At 38.5% G+C, this 15132-nt stretch overlaps 2 protein-coding genes across 2 annotated transcripts in view; one reads left to right on the top strand and one right to left on the bottom strand.

Moving 5' to 3' along the window:
- The window catches only part of ranbp10 (RAN binding protein 10), a 39126-nt gene extending 33467 nt beyond the window's left edge, over positions 1 to 5659 (bottom strand). The window contains exon 1 of the mRNA XM_084936241.1: positions 5307 to 5659. Within this exon, the coding sequence (XP_084792367.1) occupies positions 5307 to 5505 (199 nt within the window). The 5' untranslated portion in view covers positions 5506 to 5659. The remainder of the gene's footprint in view (positions 1 to 5306) is intronic.
- Positions 5660 to 6112: 453 nt separating this feature from the next.
- Positions 6113 to 14913, top strand: tsnaxip1 (translin-associated factor X interacting protein 1). The gene is made up of 10 exons (XM_084936240.1): positions 6113 to 6358; positions 6490 to 6598; positions 6784 to 6921; positions 7021 to 7114; positions 8086 to 8282; positions 8592 to 8733; positions 9547 to 9710; positions 9797 to 9910; positions 10189 to 10298; positions 10619 to 14913. Exons 1-10 carry the CDS (start codon positions 6303 to 6305, stop codon positions 10716 to 10718), a joined length of 1224 nt encoding a protein of 407 aa, XP_084792366.1. The 5' UTR covers positions 6113 to 6302; the 3' UTR covers positions 10719 to 14913.
- Positions 14914 to 15132: the final 219 nt, after the last annotated feature.

Genomic DNA, 15132 nt, shown 5'->3' with positions numbered 1-15132 from the left:
TTCCTTTACTCACTTTACTTTTGTTACAGTTGTTAGAGAATTTACACCTTTCTTTCTTAGGCAATAAACCAAAACTAAACGATATTAGAGTTTAAATTTGTTTGTGGCACAATTTCTAGCACACACTGACAAAGCAGATTTACTATAAATGTGTTTGGCTTCATGGCTGGTAGCAGCCGGCATTCCGAGATCTTCAATGAAATATACATCAACGAGTACAAGGAGGCAACGAGCCAGCTATTCAACCTGCTAAACCTCCTGAGCCAGAGCCAACTCTCCAACTCTGTCATACATAGAGTTTGGGCAGCATAGCTGTCCCAATTTTCATGGTGCATTTGGAAATTTCAAAAAAATTATGATGGCACTCAATTTGGACCACTTCGGCCAATTCCAATTACCATGACTTCATCGTGATGGCAACAAGTAAAAGTTAGCATAATATAGGCTCTGAAACATGTAACATAATGATGCTTGGCAGGCTATTATGCTCATTTTATAACTAAACAATGCTGTAAATATTTACATGTCACCTGTCGAAAGAAGACAATTGAAAATTTTCAACCTCTGAGTTGAATCAGAAAATCAGCATTAGCGAAAGTTAAATCAAAATGTAAAAAACAAACCATTAGGTCTTACTGAAAATACCAACAAATTTGTCTTTAAAAGTGTCAGTTCAAAATATGTCAAAAGTATTTAAATATCTGAGTATGCAGATCAAATACAATATAAACCAAATATATAAACCAAACAATATAAAACCTTTAGTAGACCCTTTAGTAGACTCACTGCACAAATATACAGTGCAATAACAAATAACCTCTGAAAATGATGGCGAAGTGTATCCTTAATGAACTCTTACCTAAGATTTCTACCTTCTGTATCTTCCAGTAACGTTCCTTGTGATTTACCACTAAAATTGCACTGTGTTTAATAGACTTTGCTAGTTCAAGTTGTCCTGTAGGAGCAGCTCTTTGGACAATTATGAGCAATTAGGTCCTTGTACAGTGGATCCAGGGCCTTTGTCTAGTAAAGTATGCAGGGTGTATGCCTCCACAAAAATCTGCACAAATCCACCTATGCAGACAACCAAACTATAAACAGTAATGTCATCTTAGGCTTTTGAGGCTCTGTATAACACCAGGGTGGTGAGGAGTGACTATGGAATAAGCTCAAGGAAGAACGCCCATATGGAAAAGATGTATATAAATCTTATAAGGTTTGTATCTGTCTTGTGTGAAACTTGTATGAAAAGCATACAAGAGTGAAAACAGACATAAGATCCCTTGAAAAATTATATAAATGAAACTTGTATGTTTTGGATACTTACTAAAACAATATATGAAAGTAATGAGAAAGTGTCCACTTTCATGAGTAAATCATATAAGCCTTATATGATTCACTATATGAAGTAGGCCACATCTTATGCAAGTCTTTTATAAGTTTTTCTATTTCTTTTCCATATGGGTGTAGTTGCCACACACCTGTTCGTGTACAATAGTTTGAAATAGTTATTGCCCTCTAAACCTAATAACACTTAGCAGCAAAAACTGCAATCAAGTGTTTGCAATAATGGCCAAGGAGTCTTTTACAGCACTGTGGAGGAATTTTGGCCCACTCATCTTTGCAGAATTGTTTTAATTCAGCCACATTGGAGGGTTTCCCATGATAAACTGCCTTTTTTAAGGTCATGCCACAGCCTCTCAATCAGATTCAGGTCAGGACTTTGACTAGGCCACTCCAAAACCTTCATTTTGTTTTTCTTAAGCCATTCAGAGGTGGACTTGGAGTGTTTTGGATCACTGACCTCTTCCAAAACCCAAGAGCACTTCAGTTTGAGGTCACACAGATGGCCAGATATTCTCTTTCAGGATGTTTTGGTAGACAACAGAATTCATGGTTCAGTTTACCACGGTAAGTCTTCCAGGTCCTGAGGCAGCAAAACAACCCCAGACCATCACACTACCACCACCCTGTTTTACTGGTGGTATGATGTTCCTTTTCAGAAATGCTGTTACTTTTACACTAGATGCAATGGGACACACAACTTCCAAAAAGTTTAAGTTTTCTCTCATCAGTCCACAAATTTTCCTAAATGTCTTGGGGATCTTCAAAATGTTTTCTGGCTAAACTGAGACGAGCCTTTTTGTTCCTTTTGCTCAGCAGTGGTTTTCATCTTGGAACCCCGCCATGCAGACCATGTTTGCTCAGTCTCTTTCCTTAATGTGGAGTCATGAACGCTGACCTTAACTGAGGCAAGTGAGGCCTGCAGTTCTTTGGATGTTGTTCTGGGTTCTTTTGTGACCTCTTGAATGAGTCGATCTTGCACTCTTGGGGTAATTTTGGTCGGCTGGCCACTCCTGCGAAGGTTCACCACTGTTTCATGTTTTCACCATTTTTGGATAATGGCTCTCACTGTGGTACGTTGGACATCTACAGCTTTAGAAATGGGTTTATAGCCTTTTCCAGACTGATAGATCTTAATTACTTTCTCATTTGTTCCTGAATTTCCTTGGATCGTGGCATGATGTCTGGCCTTTGAGGATATTTTGGTCTACTCCACTTTGTCAGGCAGGTCCCATTTAAGTGATTTCTTGATTGAAAATGGGTGTGGCAGTAATCAGGCTTGGGTGTGGCTAGAGGAACTGAACTTAGCTTACCAAAGATGTGATACACCACAGTTCATTTATGTTATAATGGGGAGGTACGCCGGGGTCTAAGTGACGTAAATGTCATTATCATGTGATTTCAAAGAAGTATAACAGCAATTACTACTCCAGCTTTTGGTGTCTGTACACAACAGAGAATGACTGAGGCCTTAGTTGTGACTATTCCGCAGCAGCATCTAGTGCAGCCTGTAGGTTTCTCTATATGTGCACTTTAATTTCAACATGGCTCAAACAAATGGGTTGCAGTTTGAAATAAATGAAACCCTAATAAAAATCATGCTCCTATTTAGATAAATGCTTTCCTTTTGCTCAACTAAATTTTGAAAAGTATGTGAATTTGAAATCCCGTACTATTCCTTTAGTTCCACGTCAGTCCTGTTATGGTTATTCACAGTATATATTAAAGTGCTTCTCTCACAGGTCAAAGAAATGATTAGTTGACTTTTTTGAAACTATTTGCTTGCGAAAAGTTTTGCTCAGTTAAAAGTTTGCTTGGTACACTGACATTGTGATTACTGTAAGTCATAAAACATAAATCTACAGCAAAACAATTAGTATTCCAACAAAATCCTTAGTCAACAGCTTGGTCTTTCATCAGGGTGCAGCTAAATTTATTATATGTGTAAAAGTGCAAAGAAAACGCTATAGGGTGTGTTACAGAACATTAGATTTATTCCTACTATGTACTCCTACTATGCAACTGTAACCCTCTCTTTATTTCTAAGTTAATGATAAAATTATCTTTGCATCTGCAGAGGTGTAAAAATTAACACCATTTGCTGCATTTATTGGTACAAAGTCATTAAGTTTGTTTAAGTATCTATCTTGCTGCTGAGGCTGCGAGGATTAATCTCTGTCAGTGCGCAGCAGGACTAGGTAGACACTGCATGGCCTTGAACAGAGAAAATTGGCACGCTGGTCAAAATAGCATCCAAACCACAAGGGTGAGGGAACAGAGCAGGAACAACCAGGAGCAGAAAAAAATATCTCACACACTCCAGAACAAACCTATTTATATGTCATGCCTTAACAATAGTGCAGTGTCACTGAATCTGTGCACCTTTCATAAACATAATGACTCAATGTCCAACATAACCTCAACAAGAACCCCCCTCCCCCCCCTCCCCCCTGACTCATCCTCAGCAATACACCACTTTGAGCCAGTGCCAGAGCTGTTAGGTAATTCTAGACTAGAATACAATGATCTTAACAGCACTGATTATAGCAAAAGGTAAATCAACATTCTCAACATAACAGATAAACTGAATGGAAGCTCATATTCAACTGCTCATCAGCAGGGACCTGATCAATTATGCATTAAATGATCTGCGGTTGTATCTGGCATTAGGCCCGAGTCTACAAATAAGAGGCCCTCCCTGCTATTTACAAACTGTAGGAGCACCACTCCATAAACCTCACAAAATGGATTACACAACCTTAATTTTGAATTACACATCTTGCCTGTATCCTCTCACCTTCTACACGGGGCCCAAAGTAGCCTATCAATTGGGATTTTTCACAGTGTGTGATTAAAGTCTTGTAGTGTTTTCCTGTTTTGGTGTGTGGCGGTGTGTGTGTGTGTGTGTGTGTGTGGGTGGGGGGGTGTCTGAACAGCACAGAAGCCGTCACACGGATGTCACCTTGTTTTGATATAGGTGGTTGCTAAATTGAGACGGCTAAAAGCCCTGCTGTCAGCTTTTATCCATCTGAATGAAAGACTGACTGAACCGTCTGGTTGCTGTTAACGTTAAAATGCCAGAGCCCGTCGATACTCCGGATTTATTACCAGAACGGTGCATTTTGGCCTAATGTAATGCGCAGAGGCCTTCCTCTCACGGCAGCACCTCTGTTGCCTGCTAGAAACTGGACCTGAAACTGTTGTTAGGCTCGGGGCACGCAGATCTGAATGGAGGTGGACGGGAAAATGATTGGAAAAGACTTCTAGAACACTGCTCTGAAATCACATGAGAAACACAAAACAATGCCATTTTATCCTGTTTGCTATAGCACTGTACAGCGTTAATATTTCAACTAACACTGCACTGGAAAACAACAAGTTCTGTTGGTGTCCACCTCGGAACCTACTGTCCTCAATTCAATATTAGGAACAGCTAAGTTGGCTAACGTTAGCTGGTTAGCCACAAGGCTAAGTAATGTGTTTGGTTAACAGCTTTCTGTTAGCAAGCTCCCGTAAGTTAGACAGGGGTTTGCCAATAAACTATGCGTCGTTACTGCTGCCAGTGTCCCCTTCCAGTACAAAGCGAGGAGAACGTCAGATGCAGTGAGTTTACTCCAAAGCAGTAACGTCATAAACAGTAAATAAACAAAGAAGAGCCATGATATTGAAGATTTCAGTGTGACGGTAATGAGACCGATGACCAGGGTTAGCGAGTTCACTGTCACCCATCTGGGCATTCCTCTGCTCATTCGTGAAACAAAGCAAGGTTACAGGACAGGAGAGGCAGCTCAGACTAGATTTACCAGGACTGCACACGCACATACACAGTCAACATAATCGCATAGTGAGTGTGTGTGTGTGTGTGAGAGAGAGAGACCCCCCTTCGGCAACAACACAGACAGATTTGAACTGCTGTTTTGACTACACACTTAGGCCCATCAGTGATGAGGCAGGTCTCTAACCTTTGTAATGGACCCGTAGGTTGTTCTGTGACAGCCCAATGTAGCTGTATTTATCCTTGGGGCTCCAGGATCGGGGTAAAGGGGTCTCTTCCTCGTTTACAGCCGGGTAAAGCCGCTTCAGCCTCTCGTTAAGCTCGTGCTCCTGGTAATTAAAAGCAGGATCTCCCAGCGGCAGGCTTCCCGCTCCGAGCTCTGTCATTTTTTTTGGCCTCCTGTTTTTGTATCTTATTGTTCGTTTCTTTCTATCCAAAGCCCAGTGTCAGTCCGCTGGAGCTGTAGGCTCAGAGTGAGAGGGACTGAGGGGAGAAAATAGCAGCGGTGTGACATCCCCGGATAAGCAGCAGAATGTACTGTAGGCTGAAATAGTGTCGTATGGGTACTGTAGTTCAGCTGCACGCTCGCTTTTATGCTAATGTCACTAGAAATGACTACAGAGTTCCACTACTGTCAGACGGGTTTAGGGCCTTCCAGTGAGATAGGGGGCTAGGAAATGTAGTTTTCGTCTGTTAAACTTACACACGTTTTCAGAACGTTATATAATTTAATTTTGAACTTTACATGGTAAAACTTGTATTTATTTGTAAGTTAAAGGGTATTTTTACAGTATTAATAGCAGTGTTATTTCCTCGGCGAAATATGTGCCTGTTCATAAAAACACTGTGTTGTTTACTAAGTTTTATTATATTGTAATTAATATAGCAGATATGTGAAATAGCCTTTATAAAACACGTTACCATATATTAGTTATTATATATCAAAGTTAATGATTGAGTTGAGCAGATAAAATCATTGCCATTTTGAAAATTAGTTAGGCGCGCACCGGGCAACTACGTGGGGTCTTGTTGCGTAGTCAGTCGTCGTTACCATGGAAACCCTGCTACAAATGTTGTGCAGTGCGACGCTAAAGCCGATCTCATTGAGTTAAACAGACGAAATACAACAGTTTCAAACGGGCTAAGTGTTTGTTATTGTCTACCCCTTATATCAAAGCTATAAATGTCACCAAACAAAGATATAAAATTTCCACCTTTAACACCGTCACAAAAAACAAGGCAAGTGATGAAATGACTTCCATTTACACCAAAAATCATGCTACGTTTGTTTTTATGTATAAATACATTTGTATTTCAAAGCTTATTTAAAGTACGTTTAAGGCAGACTGACTTTGTTGTTTGCATATTAGACTTACATATGAATACAATCTACAAAGTTACACAGCCCAGACATCAGAGGAAGGACATGAAGAGGAAAGTGCTGGTGGTGTATCTGTCCAACCATGTGCAACGAGAAAGGTACGTAAATCAGGTAGCATTACACAAACAGCAATCTGACTTTGTCCTGCCAACATCTAAAGTCTTTTAATTGGTATAAAGATCATCTAAGAACTTCATGGCATCTTTATAAACGTTATCTTTCAGTGTCACAGGAAAGTTCCTTTCACAGTACTGTGTGTGCTTTTGTGTGACCAATCATGCAGTGCTGGACAGGAGGCAGTTACTTTTATGCAGGCCCAGACAGAAAGCCACAACTTCTGATGCAGCTGGAGAACTATGTGAGCAAGGAGCTTCATACTATCGACCCACATGAGCCAAAATTTCAGGAGCTGAAACTTCAGGTGAAATGTTTTTGTTGATTGTATTTATGTTTAGAAGATATATACATATTTTCTTGCTGCAGTCTAAGTACTTACAGTCTTACTCTACTTTGCCTACAGGTCTACCGCAATGCATTTGAATGTTTCATCACTGCCTTCAAAACTTACCAACCCCTTCTGTCTGCCATTAAAAAGGAATATGAAAACACCTTTGGTCAGTAACTCTATGAGAAAGATAGTCTGATTTGTATAGATTTTATAAAAATGCTATTTAAAAAAACAATTTATAACAGATTTGACAAGGTTTTGAAGCAGATTAGAAATGGCATCCCACAACGTTTTTGGGAAAAACAGAAAAATATATTACCTTTGGGTATAGAATTAAATAAATTAAAGTTTTATATTTACAATACATAAATATCAATATTCTCTCACATCTAAGTGGTAAATGTCTTACATCAAACTAAATTTATTGGTTCAAATGCACATGCAAAGAGAGGGTGTATAATAGTAACAACAATGTAGATATAACTTTAGAGACAGGATGGTTATGGGAATATTATGAGGATTCTAGCCTAAAGTATTTACTTAATGCATTCGACTGCAAAATATAATTTGATTAGCCCTTTCTTGCAGTCATAATACCCAGCAACCAGCGTGGTTCCATCCAGCCTTGCAAAGTAAGGCAATGTATTTCTTTGTAAAAAAAATTTATTATTCTGAATTAATTTCTCAAAACTTTGTGACTTTAATATTCAGTAACTATATTAATCATTTTGAGTCTTCTCCAGGTACTATTCTGTCTCTTTGCCATTCACTTTTGGGTGTTTTCTTCTAAATCATCCTATACATAGTCATACACTTTTCTTTGTTGTTGTAAGGATTCAACTCAGCATTTGTGAGAGCAAATCTGGGTTAAGAAGTTAATAAAATTAGTGGAAAGGATTCCACTAGATTCCAATAGCTTTCTAAAAGGTCCTAGCAGTTTGTGTAGGCAGTAAAATGATAAGTTCTATTGTAGCATAGAAAGAGTTGGTTGCAACATGTTATTCTAACCTAGTTAAAACTAATTGTCTATTCAGTAAAAAGATGAAGTTTGTAGAGGTTAGCTTTTCTTTGTATAAAGACTTTATATCAGGGAGTTGATTATTTGTTGTAATGCATGCATTGTATACATCTTTTCAGTTCATCAGGGAGAACAAATCAAAAAGCTGGAACCACTGCAGTCCCATCTGAGGCTGGTGACAGAGGAATGTGACAGAAAGATTCAAGCTCGCTGGGCAGAGGAGCAGGCTGAGATTGCTGCCTTGAAAATGGAGAAGCAGAAGCTAAAGGAGGAGATTGAAGCCATGAGAAAGAGAGAGAAGACAGTGCAGGCAGTGGTAAATGGCATACTTTTAATTTTATTTTTGTTTAATTAATCATGTGACTTTTAGTCACTTGGATGAGTGACAAAACGTTTCTCCCACTGAAAACGCTACATCCAGATGAACAGAATCAACTTTTGGAGATTTATTTACCTGGATGATTGACAATGCATCAAGACATGTGACTTTTAAGGGCATGAAAGTTTTTATGAAAGCATAAGAGCTTAAGGGCATGAAGGCATACACACAACCCTGTGCATAAAGGAAAATTAATAGCTCATCATTATCGTATCAGTCACACCACTGCCTGTTGTTCCTCTTAAGGTGGATCATCTGCAGTCAGAACTGTCTGACCAGTATCTGCAGTACCAGGAGGAGCGTGATGCTCGCAGGTTGCTGATTTGGCAGCTCAATGACATGACAAGAAGTAGTGTGAAGGAACAGCGTTCTGCAGACAAAAGTACAGGTATAACAACATCTATTACATCTTAAACTAGTTAACAGTGAACTGAAAATAACTTAAGGTCCTTTTTTTTAGATGTGAATTTAGATGTGATTTCTTCCCAAAATAAACATGTATGGTTTTAAGACAATATAACATATTCTTTATTGGGATTAATTAATTAATTTATTTTATTTTATTTATCAAAGGGATTACTTTCTCACACTCTGACCAAATGATTTGAAGGTTAATATGAGGAGTCACCATAGCAACAATATATGTACGATGGAATTAAAGGAAAAACAATTGATATCCTTTAAGTGATACTGAAAATAATAATTTGTTTAAACGTTGAAACTGTCAGTATCTTTATTGGATGGTATTCCTCAGGAAACATTTCCAGTGACTCACTAGAGACTCTCTGTAACTATAGTAGTAATGGAGAATAACTCTGTAAGTAACTGTGTTAAACTCCATATTTTGGATTTGAAAGTTAAAGTTAAACTCCATAAAAAAGATTATTTTTGAGATTGAAAAAAATGCAGAAGTAGTTTGCAAATTCTGTTCGTTTGAGTTTTATTTCACTAATTTCCAACTTTTTTGTATTATTATCATTAAATAATTAATAAAAGATGGTAGCGTGTGATCAGCTTCTGATGTGGGGCATGCCAGAAAAAGTTTGAAAACTTCTTTGATGGAAAAGGCCCAACATTATCTATATTTGAAAAACCCAAGTACAGTAACCTCTAGAGCTCAGCAAAACATATGTTTTTATGTTTATAAAATATAAATGTCTATAGGGAAGTGTGTCATGCTCTTACATGTGTTTCCATTTAGATTGGAAGGATCCTGTGGAACTGCAGCTCGCTCTAAAGGTGTGCCGAGAAGACCTGAGGAAAGCCCAGGAGGAACTGAACAGGATGAACGCAGAGTACTGGGGTGTTGTGCCCCAGTGTGACTGGGACGCCCTTGAACAGAAACACCAACGGACCGAGCTACAGGTATCTAATGCTGGATACTATACGTAGACTTCATGACTTAACATCTCAACAGTCTTTGGTGACTTTTTTTTCTTTTTATTGTGAAGTTGAAGACACTCCAGGATGACTTTGATCAGTTAAAGAGTGAGTATGACACACTGCTGGAACTCCACAAAAGAGGCAGCATGCAGGCCAAGACACACGTCTCAACCTCTGTCCAGGTACTTTACGTATGTAGAACTTGAACAGATTTTCAATTCTATGAATATTCTAATAAATGTAATGTGTGTGTCACTATCTGTCTCTAATCTAATAAATGTCACCTGATAAAGCTGATAAAGAGCCTAAATATGAATAAATTAGGGTCCAGTAGCTCGATACTGCTATTCCAGCGATAGAGACAGCTTGACAAATGTCATCATAAACTGACAAATATGAAAGTTGGATCAATCTTCTCAGCAAAAGTAACGACCAACAATGCCACCAAAATGTTTTTCAGACTGATGAGAGTGGGTCCCAGCTGCAAAGCCACATTCAGTCCCAGCAACAAGAGGAACCAGTCACCTCTGATGCCCCTGAGAGCAACATGTTCCCTGTGCATGAGTCTAGGTGATAAAAATAGATATACATTGAAACATACACACATATGCATGCACGCACACACACACACACACACACACACACACACACACACACACACACACACACACACACACACACACAGTGGATTAGTCAGTTTTATTTATACTGCATAAAGTCATAATTTTGCCTCAAGGGGCTTTAAAATATGTGCAGCATACACTACTGCCTAGCCTTATACCATCAGTTCAGATAAGCCTTGAAGGTTATGAGTAATTTTCTGTGTCTGGTTCTGTTTTACTTTGTCAAATGAGAGCCATGTGTATATATGTGTGTGTTCATATGTATAGGGAGGCCCAGAGGACAACATATTTTGGAGAGGAAACGGATCCACATTTGGCCTCATCTCAAGGTGAAGCAGGCAACAGTGGTGATCCCATCTCCTCTTAGAGCCTGCGTTTAGCGGCTGGGGTCTCAAGTTTGAACCTTGATGTAATTCACAACATGTGATCAAAATTGTGAAGATGCTGAATTAAATATTAGAAATTGTGGCCACTGAGACCACCTGTGAGTTTCCAAGCTTTACCTTCAGTTCCTTGACAATTCAGCGGAAAATGTACCATCAAATCTTAAAACCACTTTCCTAACAGTGAGTGAAATACTCATATAGTATTCATTCTGTATTACAACAGTTCAATGATCTTAGTCATCTTATTCACACAAATGTAAAACACCTCCTTTGTTCTGGGGGAAATTAAAGCCTTGTAAAATCAGCCAGAACTATTTTCATTTGTTCCCTGGAAATGGTTAAGTGATTTTTGTTTTTTGCTTTGTTAACTGTGCTAATCAGGCTAAATGTATCTTATAAAAAAATTTTTAATTCATATTTCTTTCTTTGATATGGTATTAAAATGGGACTTCTATGTCATATCCATTCATATACTACATTCATATTCTTCTCCTCTACCAGAGTATGTTTGCATGACTGACAGTTCAAAATAATCCCTGTTTATCTTATTCTGGGCCTTGGTGAAGTCCTTCACTTCATACCTTCCTCTTTCCTTTAAGCTGACTTTCTTCTGATTGGCTGCCCCTCGAAATCAGAGCGTTGAAAAGCAAGTGGGTGGAACCTCTGTGTTCACAGTTAGTGTGCGCTTGAGATGACCTTTCTAGAGATTATTCCACATTCACTACGAAGCCATTCAGGAGAAGAACAAATGTAGGAGAAGGCATTTAGAGCAATGAATCACAGTCACGTATACTGACCTTAACACTGAAAACTCTGGCCATGTTTAAAATGAGTATCCAACATCGTAACACAATATGTATGACAGAGAATAAAGAGCTGAATAATGTAACATTTTTTGAGCCTGCTTAAAAAAATACATTCATTTACAACATCCAAGTCACCAGCTCTGACACTTCTTCTCCAGCACACCACAGCAAAGTACATTGTGCTCACTACAACTGGCTGATGGAAAATCCCCATGATTTTACTCTCGTTTTGCTCTCTTCATTAGGAAGTAGAGCTTGCTCATCCTCTTTTTGGATACAGCTTCTGTGTTGGTCTTCCACTTCAACCTGTTGTTGATATGGATGCCTCTGTATTTGTACTCCTCCACCACATCAGCATCCTATCCCAGGATAGACATGGGTCAGTTGTCCTCTTTCCTCTCAAGTTGATCACAGTCGCTCTGGTCTTATTCACATTTGGAAGCAGATGAATCCTCCCAGGCCAGTCCAGTCACCCAGTAGTGCTCTGTGCTCCTCTTCCCACCCACAACTAATACACCCAACAACTGCAGAATTGTCAGAGTATTTCTGTAGATTGCATAGACCACAATTGTACTGAAAGCCTCAGGTGTACAAGGTGAGCACAAATGGAGATGACAAAGTTCCCTTTGGAGCTCCTGTACTGTACCGTCCAGTCTCCCAAATTGCAGTCTGTCTATCAGGTAATCATTAATCCAGGAGATGGTGGACATGTTTGTTAATATTTCTGGTAGCTTCTGTATGCGAACTGCAGAGGGTCACGAGATGTTTTCATGTTGGACAGTACTTATCTCTCGACAATCTTCATTAAATATGATGTAATGGCAAGTGGTCAGTAGGCTTTAAATTCTTAATAGTGTTGAGGTTTTTGGTACAGGAACTAGACAGGATGTTTTCCCTAACACTGATATCATCTCCTGTTTCAAACTTTGGCTGTAAGTGTGACTCAGGATCACAGGCAGCTGGCTAGCACAGGTCCTCAGCACCTTGGGGTTGATGTAATCAGGCAGTTTTGTGTAGCCTAATAATGGGAGAATTTAAGTATTTAAACATGTGTTACTTATAGCTTGAGAGTAGATAGCAACACATGTAGTAAACTTAATTTCTTGCAGGACCAAAACAAGGAAAGCGGTGAGGCTCAGTGACGTTGTAGTCCATGCTCTGCAGAAAGAGATAAGTTAATGTGCTGCTAATGGTAATATGTCCGCCCCAGATAAGCACCTTTCTCTGCCAGTTTTATATTTCAAATGCTGATAGCATGTTTGAAAATTTCTTTCACTGTTAAAAAAATGCTTTGCAACCTAAGGCTCAATAAAAGATTCCTTAATGCCCTGATATTAACTGGGTTATTATATAATCTCAAGAATTTATTCTAAGAAAGTTCACAACCCATATGAGCTGCACTTCATTTGTAAAAATAAGTTGATAGATAGATAGATAGATAGATAGATAGATAGATAGATAGATAGATAGATAGATAGATAGATATTAACTAAAATAGTAGGAGAATACATTTATTTATTTCTGTGTCAGTGGTATTCATCAAGTGTGCATTTAAATGCCTTTTGATTGACTGTACAAATATAAGGAATCCAAGAACTGGCAACTGACAGTAACCCTTTATATTGAATAAAACTCAAACAAATTAGTATATTTTATTTAATTATCTAAACCTATTTTGTGCAATGTAGGTCTGATGAAACCACCCGCTTGGCTGAATGAAACCACCTGCGCTCTCAGACGCGAACGTCGATGTGCGGAGAAAAAAATGGAAAAAAGACAAGCTCCAGGTGTCTTTGGGCATCCTGCATGACTGCTTAACAAAATATCAGAAAACTGTTAAAGCTGCAAAATCTGCTTTCCTATCCGGTGTAATTTCTACCAACGTTGTCAACTGCCAACGTAGTTGGTCTAAAAGGCACGGTTTTATCTTGTTTTAAATCATATTTATCGGAGAGGTCATTTTCTATTAAAATTGGGCAATACTCCTCTTCCTCCGCCCCTATGTGTTGTGGTGTGCCACAGGGGTCTGTTTTGGGTCCAACTCTGTTCTCCTTATACATGCTGCCTTTGGGATCTATTTTTAGGAAATACAACATTCCCTTTCATTGTTATGCTCATGACATCCAAATTTACTTCCCTTTGAAACTGGGTGTCTCTGTCCCACTGCAGCCTTTGCTTAACTGTTTACATGATGTTAAAGACTGGTTAACACAGAATTTTCTTACACTAAATGAAAATATGACTGAAGTTATAGTTTTTGGAACTCATGCCCCTTTGAACAAGTTAACTGATACCCTCTGTCCTCTTGCTTCTCATCTTTCTCACACTGTAAGGAATCTCAGAGTGTTTTTAGATAGCTCCTCTAAATTAGAGAAGCAAGTGTCCACAGTTGTGAAAACAAGTTTTTATCGGTTACGTGAAATTGCCAAAGCTAAGCCTTATCTTCCTCCAAGAGACCTAGAAACACTTATTCATGCCTTCATCACCTCTAGACTGGACTACTGCAATTCTCTCTATTTGGGTCTTCAACACTCATCTCTTCATCGCTTGCAGTTAGTCCAAAATGCCGCTGCACGTCTTTTAACAGGTGTTAGAATGTAGGAACACATCACTCCAGTTTTAGCAAATTTACACTGGCTCCCTGTAAAATATCGTATTGATTTTAAGATTCTTGTACTTACTTTTAAAGTTTTAAATAATATGGCGCCTAGTTATTTAAACGAACTCCTCAACATGTATGACCCCCAAAGAGCACTGAGATATTCTAGCCAGATGCTCTTAGCACAACCAAGGTCTCAATTGAAGCATAGAGATCGGGCCTTCGCAGTAGCAGCACCCAGACTCTGGAATAATCTGCCAGAGGAGATTCGTACTTCGTCTATTCACTCTTTTAAATCGCATCTTAAAACTCACTTTTTTACTTTGGCTTTTAATTCAAGTTCAGTATGAGTACCATCAGGCCTGTTTTATGTTTTTATTGTTAATTCACTGTCTTCTTATTTACCTATATTTGTTTCTAATTTATTTATATTTGTTTCTCTATTGTGTTCTCTTGTTTTTAACTGATTGTGAAGCACTTTGGTCAACTCTGTTGTTTTTAAATGTGCTATACAAATAAATTTTGAATTGAATTGATGTTTTTTACAAACCAAGGTGTGTTGGTTTGTGGATCTATTTGCGGTGGCCTTTACTGCTGTTGACTGCAGAAATAAATTGTGTTTGGGTAAAAAGCCTTGCTTATGCCTTTTTTCTCAGTCTGGTGGACTCAGCAACCTAAGAGAACAATGAAGGCACAAGTTACAAATTACTAAATCTGTTTTGTGCTGCAATTTGATGTAATTTTAAAAGCTAATGTAATGTAAGTATTCTTGCTGGACAGTTGTGACTGTAGCACATTTAATCTTTGTACATCAAATAAAATAAAACCATTTTTGACTTACCATTTTTATTGTCTGTTACTCCATGGGTTTTTATTGTTTTTTTCACTTCAGAAATCATCAAAACGTGTGATTTGGACATAATAATAATAATCATAATACATTTTATTTGAAAGCGCCTTTCAGAACACTCAAGGACACTGTACACAGTA

The sequence above is a fragment of the Perissodus microlepis genome, chromosome 7 (assembly GCF_051167445.1).
Source record: "Perissodus microlepis isolate ML-2025 ecotype Zambia chromosome 7, ASM5116744v1, whole genome shotgun sequence".
Classification (NCBI taxonomy): Eukaryota; Metazoa; Chordata; class Actinopteri; order Cichliformes; family Cichlidae; genus Perissodus; species Perissodus microlepis.
Note: the sequence above shows the minus strand (reverse complement) of the source record. Positions and strands in the feature narration are given on the sequence as shown.

Bases quoted from the DNA above. Each gene is read 5' to 3' on its own strand.
- tsnaxip1 (XM_084936240.1), top strand. From the start codon at position 6,303: ATGTCACCAAACAAAGATATAAAATTTCCACCTTTAACACCGTCACAA. The intron at 9,711-9,796 runs GTATCTAATGCT...TTTATTGTGAAG, and splicing joins ACCAACGGACCGAGCTACAG to TTGAAGACACTCCAGGATGA. The intron at 10,299-10,618 runs GTGATAAAAATA...TCATATGTATAG, and splicing joins TTCCCTGTGCATGAGTCTAG to GGAGGCCCAGAGGACAACAT.